The following is a 15,221-nucleotide window of genomic DNA, read 5'->3' on the forward strand; positions in this document are numbered from 1 at the left end:
GAGCTGGGAGAACAGGCAGCGAAGCCTCCTGAAGGAGGGGCCGTCCTATGCGGTCCAGATGGCCAGCGGTGTCCGGGGGAGGAGTGGAGAAAGGCGGACACGCCTGACGGCGGAGCAGCACGAAGGCACGGAAGTGGAGCAGGCTGAGCGGGTCTGGGAGGACCGGGAAGACGCCTGCCGACTGGAGTGGGAAATTCTGACTTTGGAGTGGGGAGAAGCTCCGTGGGAAGAGTGGACTAGATTGTGGAGAACCCCGGGTGATCAGCTAACAAAGAAGGTTTGTTTTCTTATGTGCAGTCGGGCGGGAATCATCAAGAGTGTCCAAGGCTTTAGTGTGTGGCTGTCGTCGTTACTTACTTCTGTGCGGGTCTTGTCTAGCTGGAGCGAGACCCGTGGGAATAAGGAAGGACATCTTCTTCTGTCTTCAGTACTGTAGCACCCAGGGAAACCAAATCACTGACTAAGGAAGAAAACTCTAGCGGCAGGTGGATTGGAACTTGGAGGGACTGGAAGCAGGGAGGCAAGAGACCAGTGAAGTTCAGCCCTCGTGGCAATAACTGCCTTAAATCTAGACACAGTCACTCGCTGAGTGAGCCCCTCTGCCTGGCCCTGGGTTAGGGAGCAGGGGGGTGGGACGGCTCCTGAGGCAGACGTCGCTCCCGCAGACCTCACTCCAGCTGGGGGCAGACACACAAGTAAATCACGAGTACAGCGACATGGTAAGTGCTTCGGCGTGGGGGCGGCATGTTCAGAGTCTTAGAGGACATAAAGGAGGAACTTTTTTTTTAAAGATTTTATTTATTTATTTCTAGAGAGGGAAGGGAGAGAGAGAGAGAAAAACATCAATGTGCGGTTGCTGGGGGCCATGGCCCGCAACCCAGGCACGTGCCCCGACCAGGAATCGAACCTGCGATGCTTTGGTTCGCAGCCCGAGCTCAATGCACTGAGCCACACCAGCCAGGGCATAAAGGAGGAACTTTTAAACCAGGCTTGGTCGGTTGGAAAAAGCTTAGTTAAAGAAGGATGTAGAAGCTGAGACCCGAAGGGTGGGTGAGAGGTGGGGAGGGGGGCCTGAAGATGAGAGAGAGCATGGTGCGTTTAGGGGAGGGGTCTTGGGCAGTGTGCGAAGCCCTGGAACCCTCGAGCAGGGGAAGTGCCTTCAGCAGGAGATGACATGTTCAGGTCTCTGCATTTATAAGCTTCACTAGAGTGGGCATCAGAACGGTAGCAATAAGGGCATTTGGTAGATGCAGAGATGGATTTGAAGGCAAATAGTGCTGGCTTTGAGACGGGCAGATCTCCCAGATATCAGGGCGTCGAGTGGCTGCCTTCTCTAACTCTACCAAGTCAGATCCGGTGTAATGCAGGTGAAGGAATTTTAATATAGGGGCCAATATACAAAATGTTTGGCAGAATTGAACAGGTAAACGGAAAGGTTGAGACAACAGCAGGAACCTGCGACCACCTCTAAGGTAGGAGGTGGGAGCCCAGGTGCTGGGCTCGCCTGCAGAAGCTAGGGCCACGGAAGAGTCAGTCGCTGCTGCCTGAGCCAGAGGGTTCAGGGGCAGGAGGCAATGCCCAGGCTTCTCTGCCCTCCTCTTTCCCAGTCTTCCCCCAGGGCCTCCCACTAGGCCAACCTGCTGGAAGCCAGCAGGTCAGGAGCTGGCAAATGGAGGTCACGAGCGGAGGAAGGGCAACGGGTGGGTCGGAGAGCGCACTGGCCGGTGAGCGCAGTGCTGTGCCCCAGACCCCACATTCCTAGTGCGATAAAGGCTCTCAAGGGTCCTGTGCCCTCATGTAACCAACCTAAAAGAACCCGTCCACAGATTCGAGAGCGAGCGGTTTGGGAGAGAGTCGGTTGTTCAAGCGCCTGGCTTCTCTTTGAGGCCATTCTCAAAGTGAATGGAGTGGAGTCTCCACTTGGGTGGAGTCTCTGCTGGTGAGCCAAGATACAGCTTTGCCGAGAAAAGTCCAAGCTCTGTAGGGACATGCCGTCCTTCCCCTCTTTCTGCCCGCTTGTAGACCAGGACCATGCGTTGTGGAGCGGACCAGGCAAGGCAGAGGCAGGGGTCCAGTGAAGCCCCTCGTTCTGGAAAGACAGGACAGAGTTTCCGTTCTGTGAAGGTGTGTGAAGGGCGAGGGCCGTGGACCCGGGCGGCATGCCGCTTCTGGCCGTCCCTGAAGAGCATAGACCTGGCGGCTCTTGCTCCTCACCTGCTTAGGGCCGCGGTGTTGCCCATCTGACCCGAGCACGGGACAGTGTATAATCTGGGGTTTCCCCGGAGGGAGTAGGACTAGAAGCCGTCAAGCTGTGAGATGACTTGCGTATCCGACACTTGCCCTGAAATTATGAAAACTGGCTTTTCTCGGTTGCTAGTTTTTCTTTTTTTCTCCTTGACAGGAAGGCGATTTTATGACACCTCTGAAAGTGGGGAATTCCCCATGTACACCTCCTGACACAGACAGAGCCCGGGGCCGGGCCATCCGTGGTAATTTGTTTCCATAAACCCCTCACTCCAGCACAATGAATTCACTGAGGGAATTTGATCGCAGATTCATACAAACTTAGTGACAATAAGTGCTTTTTATTTTGTATTTTGAATGTACACCTATGCTGAAGTTAAGCAATTTTTATTCAAAGAAACAGAAAGGTATTCGGCAGCTCTTGCTATACATGCTACATGCTATGAAAAGCGTTACCTCGCCTATTTTTAGTATTAATTAATTAAAGGCTTCCTCTTTTACTGGTTTATATTTTCTTAGCATAACAATTCTTTTATATACTCTGAACTTTTGTGACATGATTGTTTTTTAAAAAACAAAACTGGAAACGGTATGAGGGCACGCATTGGACTTGGAAGTTGGGATCGGCAGGAGCAGCGGCGGTTACCAAGCGCACACGGAGGAGTCCTGGCCCCCAGGGAGGCAGCGCCCTGGAGCCGGCTCACCCTCACCCTCGTGTCGGAAACAGCAGCGAAGGACACCCGCCCTCACTCTCTCAGCCGAGCTGGGGTGGACAGCGGGAGGTGAGAGCCAGGAGCAGGCTCCAACTCTTCGGTGAGAAGCCTTATTAAGCTACTGAAAATACCTGAGGGATTTGGCCTGTGCACTGGGACATACAATACCTTTTGGGAGACCTTACCCTCAGTGGCAGAGAGCCTCCCCCAAACCAGGCTGTTCTCCGAGTCGGCCGTGGCTCCAGACCCGGGTAGTTAGTTTCCTTCTCTCCGGGACCCGCGAGGCCCCGCCTCCAGAAGGGGGCTCCCTCCGACCTGCTCCCTGCGCCTCCTTGTGAGCTGAGCAGAGGCCCTCACAGGACCCTCCTCAGGGCTGCTTAGAGCCGGGGTTTTGTTTGTGCTGGTTCAGGGCATCTTATGGTTTCAGAGCAAAGACTGAGCTGCCCGTGCTGACATGAATGATTACCCAGTGAATTCCAGGTTCCCCTTTGCCCATGAACTTGTTTACCTCCAGTGGTGGAGTGAGCACGCCTGCGGTGGAGCCGCGCCCCTGTGCTGAGCCCTGCCCCCACCCCACACGCACTGCCAGTCCTACAGCATTCAGGGAGGGCAAAGTCCGAGTTAGAGCCAAAGCCAGCGGAGGCCAGAGGGCCCAGAAGATGCTTGGCCGCGAAGAAGGAGGAATGGGGGTGCGAGTGCCTAACCTGTGCTTGGATGCTCCCAGTGGCAGGTGCGAGTGGGGAGCCCGCCCGGGCTCTGGGCAAGAGTGAGTAGAGGAAGGGAGGAACTCAGACCCCAGGCTGACGGATTGTCCTACTCGGGAGTGCTGCCCCTCCCTCTGTGTAAGGGGGCTCTGCTCTGGGGACACTGGGGTGAAATGTATTTGGAATGCCTGCCATTCTGTATTGGCTCCGCCCCCTCCTCCGTCTGTCAGTAGGCCATCAAGGTTTTAGGAAAATCGCTAAACCCTTCTGTCACTCCCGCGTGATGCCTTGTTGGTGGGGACATGTTCACGTGGGGGCTCAGGACGCACAGGTGAGGGCAGCTGTGATACTGGGGCACCGCTCTTTTGGCCAAAATGCCTCTGAAACATTCACCCGGGAGAACTGTTGGCCTCAGACTTCACGAACCCAGACCGACGGTCAAGAATGTCATGATGTAATGTTTTTCTGCTGAGAGTGTTTTATTTCTGCAACCCCTACCTTGAAATCACTGTGGTTTACTTTGTAATTGTGTGGTCCCCATACTGTATCCTCATGCTGAAAAACAACTTGAATCTGTTGGTCTAAAGCAACTGCACTTTACGCTATTTACAACCGCTTGAATGATGAGAACTATGTCATTTACAACGTTAGATTTATCTTAAGAAACATCTCCACTGTTGGCATAAAAATGGAACCTTTAACAGAGCAACCGTATGTTATCACCGTGAAACTGTAAAAAGAGCTGAGTGGAAGTAAGTGGTTACCTAATTTGGGTGAGGGAAATACCTACAATAAAGCTTCATAATATATCTCCATCTCGATGCCAAAGGTGTCTCTTCCTTAATGACTGTCTCACACTGTGTGCCCGGTTTTGACCCTTTTGTGCCAAGGAAATGGGTCTAGAAACCTACTCAGAGTTCTTAGTACCTCAGTGCTATGTCGGGTCTGTAAGAGAGGGGATGGTATTTAACGGGTCCTGTCTTACTTGGTTTTTCTCATTGGATAATGGCGAGCGAGTAGCATAATGAAGAACGTTTGCCTTCTGGCAGGAGGTCGGTGCAAGCGTGGGAAGGGAGATGGGCTTTTTTCTTAGTTTTCTGAGCTCCCGTTGGGCCCCAGGCATATCCTCCCAATGTTTTAGCCTCCTGAGGTTCCCATCTGCAGAGTTTTAGCTTCTTTACCAAATATGCATGTTACTCATGTGCCACTTCCATGTCTTCCTCTCGTGAGTGCCTGGCACACTGGCGGCAGACAGAAAGCCTTCGCTGTCCCAGAAGAAGAATGACACAACTGGAGTCTTTATTCGTGTCACTGGTTGAGCCCAGGTGTCCGCGGCTTGACCAGAGTCTTTCAGTTAAAAATAATTTCGCAAACATACACAGTAGAATTCCATTTTTGTAAGATATGCATCTATCTATGGAAGGTTGTCTGGAAGGATATACATGAAAATGTTAGTGTCTTGCAGGGTGGTTAAATTTTAGGCAACTTTAATTTTTTTAATGTATTCTCTTGTTTTCTACACTGAACAAGTATCAGTTGCATAATTTTTTAGAAGAGAATTCCGAGGAACTCCGCACTGCTCAGGTGAGTAAACACTGTTCCCTCCTTTAGTCTCCTCTCCAGGAGAGCAGCTCCTGCCCCGTGCCTGTCCCCAGGCCACTGGGGGCTGGCCCGCAGTCACAGTCAGCCACTGGGACCCCTCGCCATCTGTGTTTGGGATGCAGGGGGCTGCCCTGTGTGGGAGGCCTAGGCGGCATCCGTGAGCAGGTCGGAGCGCCTGCTGCCTCTGGAAGCTGCCCGCCACGGCGCCCTCAGCTCAGAACCCAGGCCTCCAGTTCCTGGATGCAGAACTGCTCCCGCCGGGCCAGCACCTCGTTGTTGAAGGTCGCGCAGGGGTGGCTTTCCCCGTGATACAGGTCTCCGTCCAGCCACAGCCCAAACTCGCCACTGAAGGGAAGAGGAAAGTGTCAGCCCAGCTGTTTCCCGGGTGCCAGGACCCTTCAGATCCACACCAGCAGCCCTCGTCCGCACCATGGCCACAGCCTGTGTCTCAGTGTCCCTTACACCGATCGACCCTGAATTGTTGGGGACTCCACACATTGTTCCCCACAGGGTTTAGAGTATTTTTTTTTAGAGTTCATTGATTTTAATAAATGTATACAGGGGGGCAACCCTCATCATTTGTGAATGTAAAACATTTGGAATGTATTTAAGATGGCAAAGCATCACCAAAGGAGTGAACCTCACAGGCGTGGACGCTGAGCCCAGGATGCTTCCAGAGAGCATCCGCTTTAATTCCCTCATCCGACAGCAAACCTGGGCGGAGCTGGAAGCGAGTTACTGCCAGTCAGCCATGGCGGTGTGTTCCGGGCCCAGCTGCCTCTCTGTAGGCTGGAGGAGCACAGACCTGGCCTGGCACTGATCAAACAGGGCTGCCATCTTTACCCTCAGGGGAAGAGTGATTCTGCCTGAATTTGCAGGCCACTCCAGGGGCGAGACTACCCTTTTCTGCCCGACCCACTCCACCTCCCACCCCCCAACACACACGCACACTCAGGCGGGGTCCCCGGGCAGGCTCCAGTGAGCTACGTCCCCCAGGATTGCGGCGCTGACGGGTAAACTTGAGGCCAGCCTCACCCAGCCGTGTGGAAGGGTCTCCCGAAGTTACACAAATTCGGACTAGGCTGTCACTGACTGTGAGCACTCAGAGGGAGAGCCCGTGGCATGCTTCCCCCTCAGTGTTGACTTGGGGGGTGGGGGGCACCAGCCTCCCATTTTATCTGGGGCAGAAGGGACCAGAGCACAGGCCACCACAAGACTCAGGGAGGACTGAGGCACGCACCTGCCACTGCCCATCATCAGTGAGTCCACGTCTCCTTTCACAAAGAAGGAGTTGCTTCCCGTCCACTTAAAGACCTGGTATGAGACAAAAACACCTGGTTACTGTCCTGCAGTTTCACTCCACACCACTGGGTGGCGGTATCATGAAGGGAATGGAACATCCAGGCCCTGACGCAGCCGGAAGTACTCTGGGCTCCTGGCGCTTGCGGTTTCTTGCCAGTCTCCGGAGTTCACCACCCGCTACCCCCACCCACCCCTGCCAGCTCCCCCGCCCTTGCTCTCCAGACTAAGTCGCCTCAGCGCGTCTGTTCTAGGGATAGAACAGGACCCGCTGGGGCTTCTGCTTCCAAAGCTGGAGAGAGGAGGGGGAAAGTCCGGGTCAGAAGTTGGGCCCTGATTCTCCCAACAAACGGTCCCCTCTTCTCTCACTGGCCGCAACACCAAGCCGGCCCATCCCCCAGTGCCGCCTCACACCCAGTTCCTCGGCAGGTCGTGCAGGTCCCACCCCAAAGAGACCCCCTAACGACCACCACTCCTGTGCCATCCATCTCCATTCCCTCTTGCCCACCCCAGGCACACCAAGTCACTTCCTGCTGGACCACCTCCTCCACTGTCTCGCCTCTGCACCGCAACCCGAGTGCTCCATCCGTGCAGAATCGAGTAGGAGATTGTCGTCCCTCTGCCTAAAGCCCTCCAGTGGCTTCCCACTGCAATCGGAATAAAATCCAAGTCCTCCTCTCTCTGATCTCTTCCCTACTGACCGCACTTCAGCGACACCCAAAGCTATTTTTGTCTTAGGACCTGCTCCCCGACTGCCCGGGTGCATCCTCTGCCCGGATGCTCTTCTCGCAGATCCGCAGATGGCCCAGTTCTCTTTCAGCCCACGTGTCATCCCAGAAAAATTTCCTGGACCATACTACCTAAGTAGCCCTTCCTCCAAAACCATTTTTCCTTACTTGCTGAGATGGCCTGGTTTGTGTGCCACAGTGTCGTGGCCTGTCCCCTAATATGTAACCTCTGTGAGGGCTGTCTTTTCCCCCGACAGTATTCCTGAGATGTGGTACTGATGTTTGTTCAACAAATAAATTATTCAAAAGTTAATTTAGTGAATAGAAACATTTCTACAGGGCCGCAAAAACATGGTATATTATTGCCCAAATTAGTTGCAAAAAAATGCTGTGAACAATTAAAGGGTTTTTAGCAAAAAAAAAAAAAACTGATAAAAGATAAGCCTGGGCTCAGAAGAGATAAGAAAATATTTACAAGTGACCATGAGAAGACAGAGCCATTCATGTCCTCCTCTACTTTCATCAGGGAACATGACCTCCAGACTTGAAGGAGCAAGATAAACAAATTCGTGAGGAACACAGGCAAGTGCCAGAAGCTCAAAGACAGGAAAGATCAACCAATCTTTAAAAAGATGAGATTCCATAACAATGGGCTAGCAAGACAGACAAGAAGCCTAAAAAAATCTTTTTTTTTTAAGCATTTGGCACCAGGCACTGTTTTAAGTAATGGGTAGAATGGCGGCCATAACAAATAAAAACGCCTGCCTCATAGGACTCCCATTCTAGTGAGAGGAGGCAAATCCGTAAGTAAAATAATTAGTGTGTTAGGTGGTGGCAAATGCCTGGGAGAAAAAAGGAGAGAAGGGCCATGAGGGTGGAGTATTCTGCGGTGAAGTCGGGTGGTCAGGGCGGGCCTCCCGGAGGGGGTGACGACTGAGCAGAGCGAGGAGGACGAGAGAGCCGAGCTCTGTGGAGATGCAGTGGGGGGCAGCCGGGCTCCGTGTGCAAAGGCCCTGAGGCAGGAGCGGGCCTGCATGTTTAGGGACCAGCTCAGAGGCCAGCGTGGCTAGAGCAGAGTGAGGGGGAGGGAAAGTAGCGAGAAAAAACAACAGAGAGAGCCCAAAAGATGGAGGCCCTTGGAGGTTCTTGTAAAGATTTTGGCTTTTCTCCGAGGGGAGGAGGAAGGAAGCCATTGGCAGCGTGGAGCCGAGGAGTGACGTGCTCCGACTTACCCTCTAAAGGGATCACTTCATCTACTGTGACGACTGGAGGTGGGAGCGTGAGGAGGCAAGAGCAAAGGCCCAGGCAAGTAGTGGCGGTGGCTCGACCCAGGATGACGACAGGGACGTGGGGAAAGAGATGGGTGCCGCATGTGGATGGGGAAGGCAGGGCAGTCAGGGGTCACGGACAGCTCAGGGGTGGGTGTCAAAGAAGGAGATGTTAAGAAGGACTCCAGAAGTTTGGCCTCAGCAGCAGGCAAGATGGGGGTGCCCATTCACTTTGTTGGGGAAGATGGCAGGAGGAGCTATTTTGTGGGGGGAGGGGAGTCAGGAGCTCAGCTTCGGACACGCGAGGTGTGCAGTGCTGTGTTTGAGACGCCGAGTAGTGGTTGGGTGTGTGGGAGTTGGCAGCCCAGGAGGAGAGGCCGTCAGCACGTGGGTCGCACAGAAGACCGTGAGAGTGGACAAGACCTTGAAGGGAAAGTGGGCAGCCAGACAGGAGACGAGAGCCCAAAACTGAGCTCTAGGGCATCGTGACGTTAAAAGTTTGGGGAAGGTGAGGAGGAGCCAGCAAAGGATTCTGCCAAGGAGTAACCAGTTCAGTAAGAGGAAAGAAAACTCTAGAACTTCAGATTTCTAGCGTGTGAGCCCTAGAAGGCAAGGGGGTGACTAGCATCCAGCATGGGTTTGCTATGAACAGCTGACCCTTTTTCTCTTTGCTGGTAAGGTTCCCAGGATAGTCCAGGGAGGCAATGCAGTGGGTGCGGGCATCTGCCTGTAGCAGGGAGAGCTCGTCCTCACGAGGCCAGATGCTCATGTAGCTGGATGTGTCTGTGGGTGTCTTGTTCTGTGCATCGGAGAGGAGCTCTCTAATCACAAGACAAAGCACCCAGAACTACGTATTCCTCCTCCCTCTGTGTCCCTTCGCCTTCCTTCACCCTCTCTCCCTCCGGTAAACCAGCTGGGCAAAGCCCCAGTCAGGGATGAACCCTCCCCCCACTCCCCGCCCCTCCACACACACACCCTTGCGGGAGCCTGGAGCCCTGGACGTTGCCGAGGAAGGTCCACACCGAAGCGACTGGCTTGCCTTCACATTATTCGCTCTCTAACCTCTAACAACACTGCCTGGCTGGCCTTCCGTCCCTCTCTTTTTCTCCCTTTCCACTCCTGCGACCTCTACCTCATGCCTCGTCTCCCCTCAACCTTCACACGCTCTCCTCCACCTCAGTCACAGCGGTGACCTTACCCGTCCTTCGTGCGAGAGCTGCAGCCATTGGACACGTCTGCCCTCACCTTCCTGCCCCCACGCCCAGGGACCCAGCTTGGACCAATCCTGCCTTCCCAGCCTGTATCTGGTGAGCAACAGACCCCTCCTCTCAGAGCCAGTAAGTGGTGGCCAAGGGCCTGCTGGGCATTTTTTCTTTATCCTCACCTGAGGATAAGCTTATTGATTTTAGAGAGAGAGAAAGGGAGGGAGAGAGGAGGAGAAAGATCAATCGGTTGCCTCTCGTCTGCACCCCAACTGGGGACCAAACCTGCAACCCAGGCATGTGCCCTGAACGGGAACCAAACCCGCCACCTTTTGGTGTACGGGACAGCACTCCAACCAACTGAGTCACATTGGCCAGGGCAACCTTTTTTTTTTTTTTTAAACAAAGATAGGCAGGCCAAGGGGGCTGCTTTGCCTGCCACTGCCCTCCTGCTTCCCTCTGTGAAAAGATGAAGGACACCACACACCCCAGCACGGGGGTGGAGCTGGGGGCCCCTGGGACCCCGGGATCTTTGTCCTGCCACCGGCTCCACTCCCCCCTGCCAGGATGGAACATCACCTTCAGCTGTGAGGAGAAGGAGAAGAGGAACGTCTCGCCAGTACCGTAGAAGCCTTTGCTGAGTTGAAACGCTGAGGAGGAGAAGGCCCCAAACATCTGGAAAGCAGAAGAGCGTGCAGTTTGCAGCTGGAAGGGACTTGGTGGTCCTCTGGAAACCCCCCTGTCCAGGGTTGGTGAGACAGGCTCACCCTAGGGGGACAGCCGGGGAGCCTGGGGTGGAGCGGGAGGGTGGAGAGACCCCCGCCCACCCCGACCCCGATGCGCCTGTCAGCACACACCCCTCCCCTTCGCACTCCCCCGCAGCTCACCTGCCCGTCCTGGTCCTTCAGCACCAGCAGCACCGGCCCACTGTGGCCCTCCATCTGCCTGTACAGGCTCCGCAGACTGAAACCGTCCCTTGCTGTGCAGAAGGCCAGACTCCAGGTGTGTCCGGTGACGCTCGGGGGGAGGTGGAGGCTGAGCTGGGGACAGGTGTGACAGTGAGTGGGGGGCCCTCGTCCTCCCAGCCTCCTTGCCCTGTACCCTTGGGGTCCTGGGGCACTGAGGTTGGACAGCCGCCACTCACACAGACAGGCCACTTTACAGGTTGTCGAGGGGTTTCCTGTTTCCCGGGGACTGTCACATCTGTTAGAAGTAGCCCTCGGAGAGAGGGCTTCTGTTGCGGTGAAGGAACTGAGGCTCGGGGAGGCGAAGTGACTTGCCTGAAGCCCCCATGGGGAGCAAGTGGCAGAGCCGAGATTTGAACCCACGTCAGGTCTCTCCCAGGACTCCGTCCCCTTAGTCACCCTGGCCCCTAGTGGCCAGATGAGACCCTGAATCCCTCTAATCTGGCCCCCCCCCAACCCTCATCCTCCTACCCCTGCTCCAACTTTGGCTTCAGTTCCCAAAGGCTGGTTCTGTTTAAAAATCAGCCTATTTCAGTGTATCCTGACCTCCTGGCCCAGCAAAGAGGGTGACACTGGTGTTACTGGAGCATTTGACAAGTGGGAAAGGAAAGCCCAGGGGAGAAAGGACCTGCCCACAATGACCCAGTGAAGTGGGCTCAGAGCAGGAGTGGCCCCAGGAGGCCTGGCTGGGCAGAGGAGGGCGGGAGGGCAGGACCCTCAGTCTCAGGGCTGAAATCCTGCACCATCGACCCGGCCGAACCTGCCTCATCTGGGAGGCTCCCAGGACCTGGCTGGCTTCTGTCAGCTGGGGCTCCACAGGGTCCTCCGGAGCTGGGGCTGGGGCTGCCTCCTTCTCCTCTTCCTCTTCCTCTTCCTGTTCCTCACCCCCCTCTCCAGACGGAGTGTCCTCCACCTGGCTGGGCTGCGAAGACACAAAGAGGCATGGAGGGTCCAGGGACAGGAGACAGCAGCTCCCACACCTCCCTGGCCTGAGAGCCTCAGCACCCACCCAACCCAGGCCCCCACGACCACCAGCCCATCCAGAGGAGTCTGGGGAGTGTCCCCCACAGACAAGACCTGGCCCCGCCTCCAGCCGGCTTCCTCCCTGGCACCGGCGAGCTGAAGGTTAGAACCCACACGCCCATCAGATGTGGCCACGGGCCCTGTGGTTTGTCTGTCTGTCTGCTCTGGATGCAGGGTGAGTGCCAGGGACCCAGCTCTCAGTTTGAGGGCAGGAGAGGGGGCAGGTGGCAGCCCAGCTCTGCAGGATTGTGCATGGAATAACAGCCGGGACGAGAACAACAGTGATAACCAGAGCAGCCGACACTGACCGGCACACCCTGGACCAGGCCCGTGTGCAGTGTTTGCTGTGCGTGTTCTCTCCGAATTTCCCCAGGAATCCCAAGAACGTGCTTCTTATTATCCTGATTGTATAAAGGAAAAAAATGAGCCCCCAGGGCTTCCCTGTCAGCCAGTGAAACGATCATGCATGTCGTTGTAGGCGAAGTGTGTGCAGGTTTGTGTAAAATGTGCACTCGTCCGTGTGAGTGTGTGCATTGGCTTAAACTAGAGTTGTATAGGCACATGGGTGTGAGAACACCGGTGTTGAGTGTAGCTGTGTGTTTACCTCTCAATGTGTTTGTGAGTGTGAGTTGGGACTGTATAAACATGGATGTGAGTCAGTGGGCATGTATGCAAGTGTATTCATTCATTCCTTCACGTGAGCTTCCTCTCTGTACCAGTGTGTGAGCATGCATGTGTGTGTGTGCGTGCAGTGACCTCAGGGCTTTTCGCAGGCAGGAGGGACCTCACGGATGAGAGATGAACAGGACATCGTGTTCCCTCCCCCGGGTACAGGCCTAAGGAGGGGTCCTGCTGCGTGGGGCTTCCGGGCAGAGCTCCACCTGGCACCCCCTCCAGGGAGGAGGGCACGGAATGGCAGTCTGTGCTCCCCGGGGTCTCAGGGCCATGGGGCGGCCAGCTGAGTCCCCCTGCTCCTGAGTCCATGCTCCGAACCGCGGGCCAGCTGGGCTGGCAGGAGGAACACGTCACCTGCCGGCATTCACCCCTAGCTCAGGCCCCACCCTGCCGGAGGGCTGGCCTCCCCGTACCTTTCCTGGCCCAACCCCAGCCCAGGCCCGGCCCCTTACCAGCCGGGTGTAACGCCAGCGAAGACCTTTCATTCTCCTGCCTGGATCCAGCCACACGCGGGCAGTGAGGGGCCGCCGTCCTACCAGGGGAGGAAGCGCCGCTGGGCAAGGCTTCCAGACGAAAGGTGAAGTCTGGGGCTCACCTGGCCGGGTCCACGCCCACCCGGCTGCCCTTTGTTCACTCTCACCTGTCACTCCCAGCTGGAGTTGTCCCGGGTGTGTCTGTGAGGTCAGCGATACTTGGCATTCGAGGCCTCACTTGCACGTCAGCCACACACGGGCAGTTCTAGGTGTGATTCCCTTCTACCTCCTCGCCCTGCTAGCAGCCTGGCCTAGAGACTCTGGTTCCCTGTATGAGTTTTGGCTAAGTCCCCTGCACCCCCGGACCTCGGCTTCCCCCCGTGTAACACGTTGGACCACGTCATCTCAGAGGCCCCGCAGCACCCACAGTCTGCAGCGCCATCCCTCTCGGAGCCAATCAGTGAACAGCGACGGGAGCTTGAGAAGGGTCGCCCTAGACCAAGGATCCGACTTTAAAAAAGCAAAGACAAATCCCCTTCATTTTTCTAATGAAAAAAGTGCTGCCTCAAACCCTGGCTGGCGTAGCTCAGTGGATTGAGCGCGGGCTGCGAACCAAAGCATCGCAGGTTCGATTCCCAGTCAGGGCACATGCCTGGGTTGCAGGCCACGACCCCCAGCAACTGCACATTGATATTTCTCTCTCTCTCTTTCTCCCCTCTTCCCTCTCTAAAAATAAATAAATAAAATCTTTAAAAAGAAAAGTGGTACCTCTGTGCTGACATTTGAGGAATCTAGAACTTAATAAAGAAAAAAATAAAAACATTTACAATTCCATCTCTCAGAGAGAAACTCTCGACTCCTAAGGGTATTTGTCCAGTCTTCTATATTTATTTCCTAAATATGTGTGTACACGTGTTTATCAATAGATCATACCATGTATAGTTTTATAAAGTGCTTTTTCCATGTAACAAATGAGAATTTCCCAAGGACACGTGATTTTTAATGGCTGCTTATTATTTTGTCATAGGATGTACATTATTTAGTCCCTCAAATTCTGTTGGCTCCTAATTTTCTGTGATCATAAGCAAAATGGCAATGAACTTCCTTATTCATAAATCTAATTAAGTCCTTCATGATAAAGTTCAAAAGTTGAATGCTGGATCAAAGGACATACACATAGTTCTTGGCAAACGTTTCCAAAAAGGTTTCCTGGTACTTGAAGCTGACCGCGTCCAGGTACCTTTAGGGAATCTCAGGGTGCCATCTCATACCCTCAAACTACAGGTAAGGAAACTGCCACAGCCACGTGATAGTATAACATGGAGGTTAAGAGCATGGGCTCTGGAGTCAGGGTGTTCAAATCCTGGTTCTGCCACTTACTTGCTGTGTGTCTGTAGGCAAGTTCCTTGACATCTCTGTGCTCAAGTCTTCTCATCTGTAAAATGCCTACCTCATAGGGCTGTTGTAAGAAAATGCCTCAAGAACTAGGAGGCTAAGCCAGGCCTCTATCTGTCTGTCTGTCCCCACAGTGCCTGGTGTTTGGTGAGCACAGGATAAATGACAGTGCTTTTGCTACCCGACACCATCACACACACACACACACACACACACACACACACACACGCACACACAGCCTCTTTGAGACATCCAGGGCTCAAATTCCGGACAAGTGGCCACTCAGTCTCCACCTGGGCACCTCTGGGACAGATAGTCACTTGGCCCTTGGCAAGGGTGAGGAGCCTGTGGGGAAAGGCGGAAATCATGGAAATGTACTCACCCTGCCCACCGGAGCTTCTGGTGACCTCCTCCAGCCTCCGCAGCCCGATGGTTTTCTTAGCGTGTCTCCCGGATCTCCCAGAGAGGGGCTGCTTCCAGATCCGACCCTGCCCACCTGGCAGTCTGAATGCAGCGGCTTCAGCCCTGCACCCTGTGTCCCGGCAGGTGGCTGGCACCTCCGTGCTGGCCCAACTCCAGGTCCTCTCTGGCTCTTATACCTGCCCGGAGGGCGGCAGGCCCTGGCCCCGTGCCTGCTCCGGTTCCAGCCAGGGAGGCCCGGCAGTGATTAGCATCTATCAGAAACTCGGATCCCACAAACACACACAAACAAGGCCTGTTGCCCTCTGGCCCCCGGCTTGGCCCCCTCCAGCCCAAAGAGGTGGGGACACTGAAGTCCTTGGCTCTAACATGGAATCTCTCACCTCAGCTACCAGGTGCCACCTGGTGCCTGACACCTAGGCTGCCCCTGGGGTTCCCCTCTCTTAGATGAGGTGACAATTCTTTCCTCATTGGTCTGTCCTGACATGAGGTGAGAGTTTGCACAGGAAG

General features: G+C 54.8%; 2 protein-coding genes and 1 long non-coding RNA gene across 8 annotated transcripts in view; 2 read left to right on the forward strand and 1 right to left on the reverse strand.

The window, feature by feature from the left end:
- Positions 1-4,476, forward strand: part of SAMHD1 (SAM and HD domain containing deoxynucleoside triphosphate triphosphohydrolase 1) — a 50,505-nt gene extending 46,029 nt beyond the window's left edge. For 2 of the 3 annotated variants that reach the window (XM_045832744.1, XM_045832743.1), the window contains one exon: positions 2,402-4,476. Coding sequence is in view for 2 of the 3 variants with exons in the window: in XM_045832743.1 (XP_045688699.1) it covers positions 2,402-2,506 (105 nt within the window). In the remaining variant the exon portion in view is untranslated. Of the gene's footprint in view, positions 1-2,022; positions 2,125-2,401 lie in introns of all 3 variants that reach the window. The other variant, XM_045832742.1, reaches the window with a different exon arrangement.
- Positions 4,477-4,938: 462 nt separating this feature from the next.
- Positions 4,939-14,840, reverse strand: TLDC2 (TBC/LysM-associated domain containing 2). Of its 4 annotated transcripts, XM_045832746.1 has the most exons (8): positions 14,674-14,840; positions 13,064-13,097; positions 12,876-12,955; positions 11,486-11,647; positions 10,648-10,800; positions 10,340-10,435; positions 6,504-6,577; positions 4,939-5,608 (listed from the first exon to the last, which is right to left on the reverse strand). In XM_045832746.1, the coding sequence occupies exons 3-8, from the start codon at positions 12,906-12,908 to the stop codon at positions 5,473-5,475; spliced, it is 654 nt and encodes a 217-aa protein (XP_045688702.1). In that variant the 5' UTR covers positions 12,909-12,955; positions 13,064-13,097; positions 14,674-14,840; the 3' UTR covers positions 4,939-5,472. The 4 variants fall into 4 exon arrangements, with proteins under 4 accessions (XP_045688702.1, XP_045688704.1, XP_045688703.1 ...); XM_045832748.1 differs by lacking the exon at positions 13,064-13,097 and having other exon boundaries at positions 11,513-11,647; XM_045832747.1 differs by lacking the exon at positions 13,064-13,097 and having other exon boundaries at positions 10,648-10,795; positions 11,490-11,647.
- On the forward strand, positions 9,650-12,862 carry LOC123814764. Its single transcript, XR_006784988.1, has 4 exons — positions 9,650-9,865; positions 10,327-10,508; positions 10,643-10,762; positions 11,623-12,862. It is a non-coding gene; the product is annotated as an uncharacterized LOC123814764 (long non-coding RNA).
- Positions 14,841-15,221: the final 381 nt, after the last annotated feature.

The sequence above is a fragment of the Phyllostomus hastatus genome, unplaced genomic scaffold, assembly GCF_019186645.2.
Source record: "Phyllostomus hastatus isolate PE091 unplaced genomic scaffold, TTU_PhHast_1.1 phas_contig_17, whole genome shotgun sequence".
Lineage (NCBI taxonomy): Eukaryota > Metazoa > Chordata > Mammalia > Chiroptera > Phyllostomidae > Phyllostomus > Phyllostomus hastatus.

Bases quoted from the DNA above. Each gene is read 5' to 3' on its own strand.
- TLDC2 (XM_045832745.1), bottom strand. From the start codon at position 12,908: ATGAAAGGTCTTCGCTGGCGTTACACCCGGCTG. The intron at 10,801-11,485 runs GTTCGGCCGGGT...ACCTGTCCCCAG, and splicing joins GAGCCTCCCAGATGAGGCAG to CTCAGCCTCCACCTCCCCCC. The intron at 5,609-6,503 runs GTGCGTGCCTCA...TCTTCCCTTCAG, and splicing joins CTGATGATGGGCAGTGGCAG to TGGCGAGTTTGGGCTGTGGC.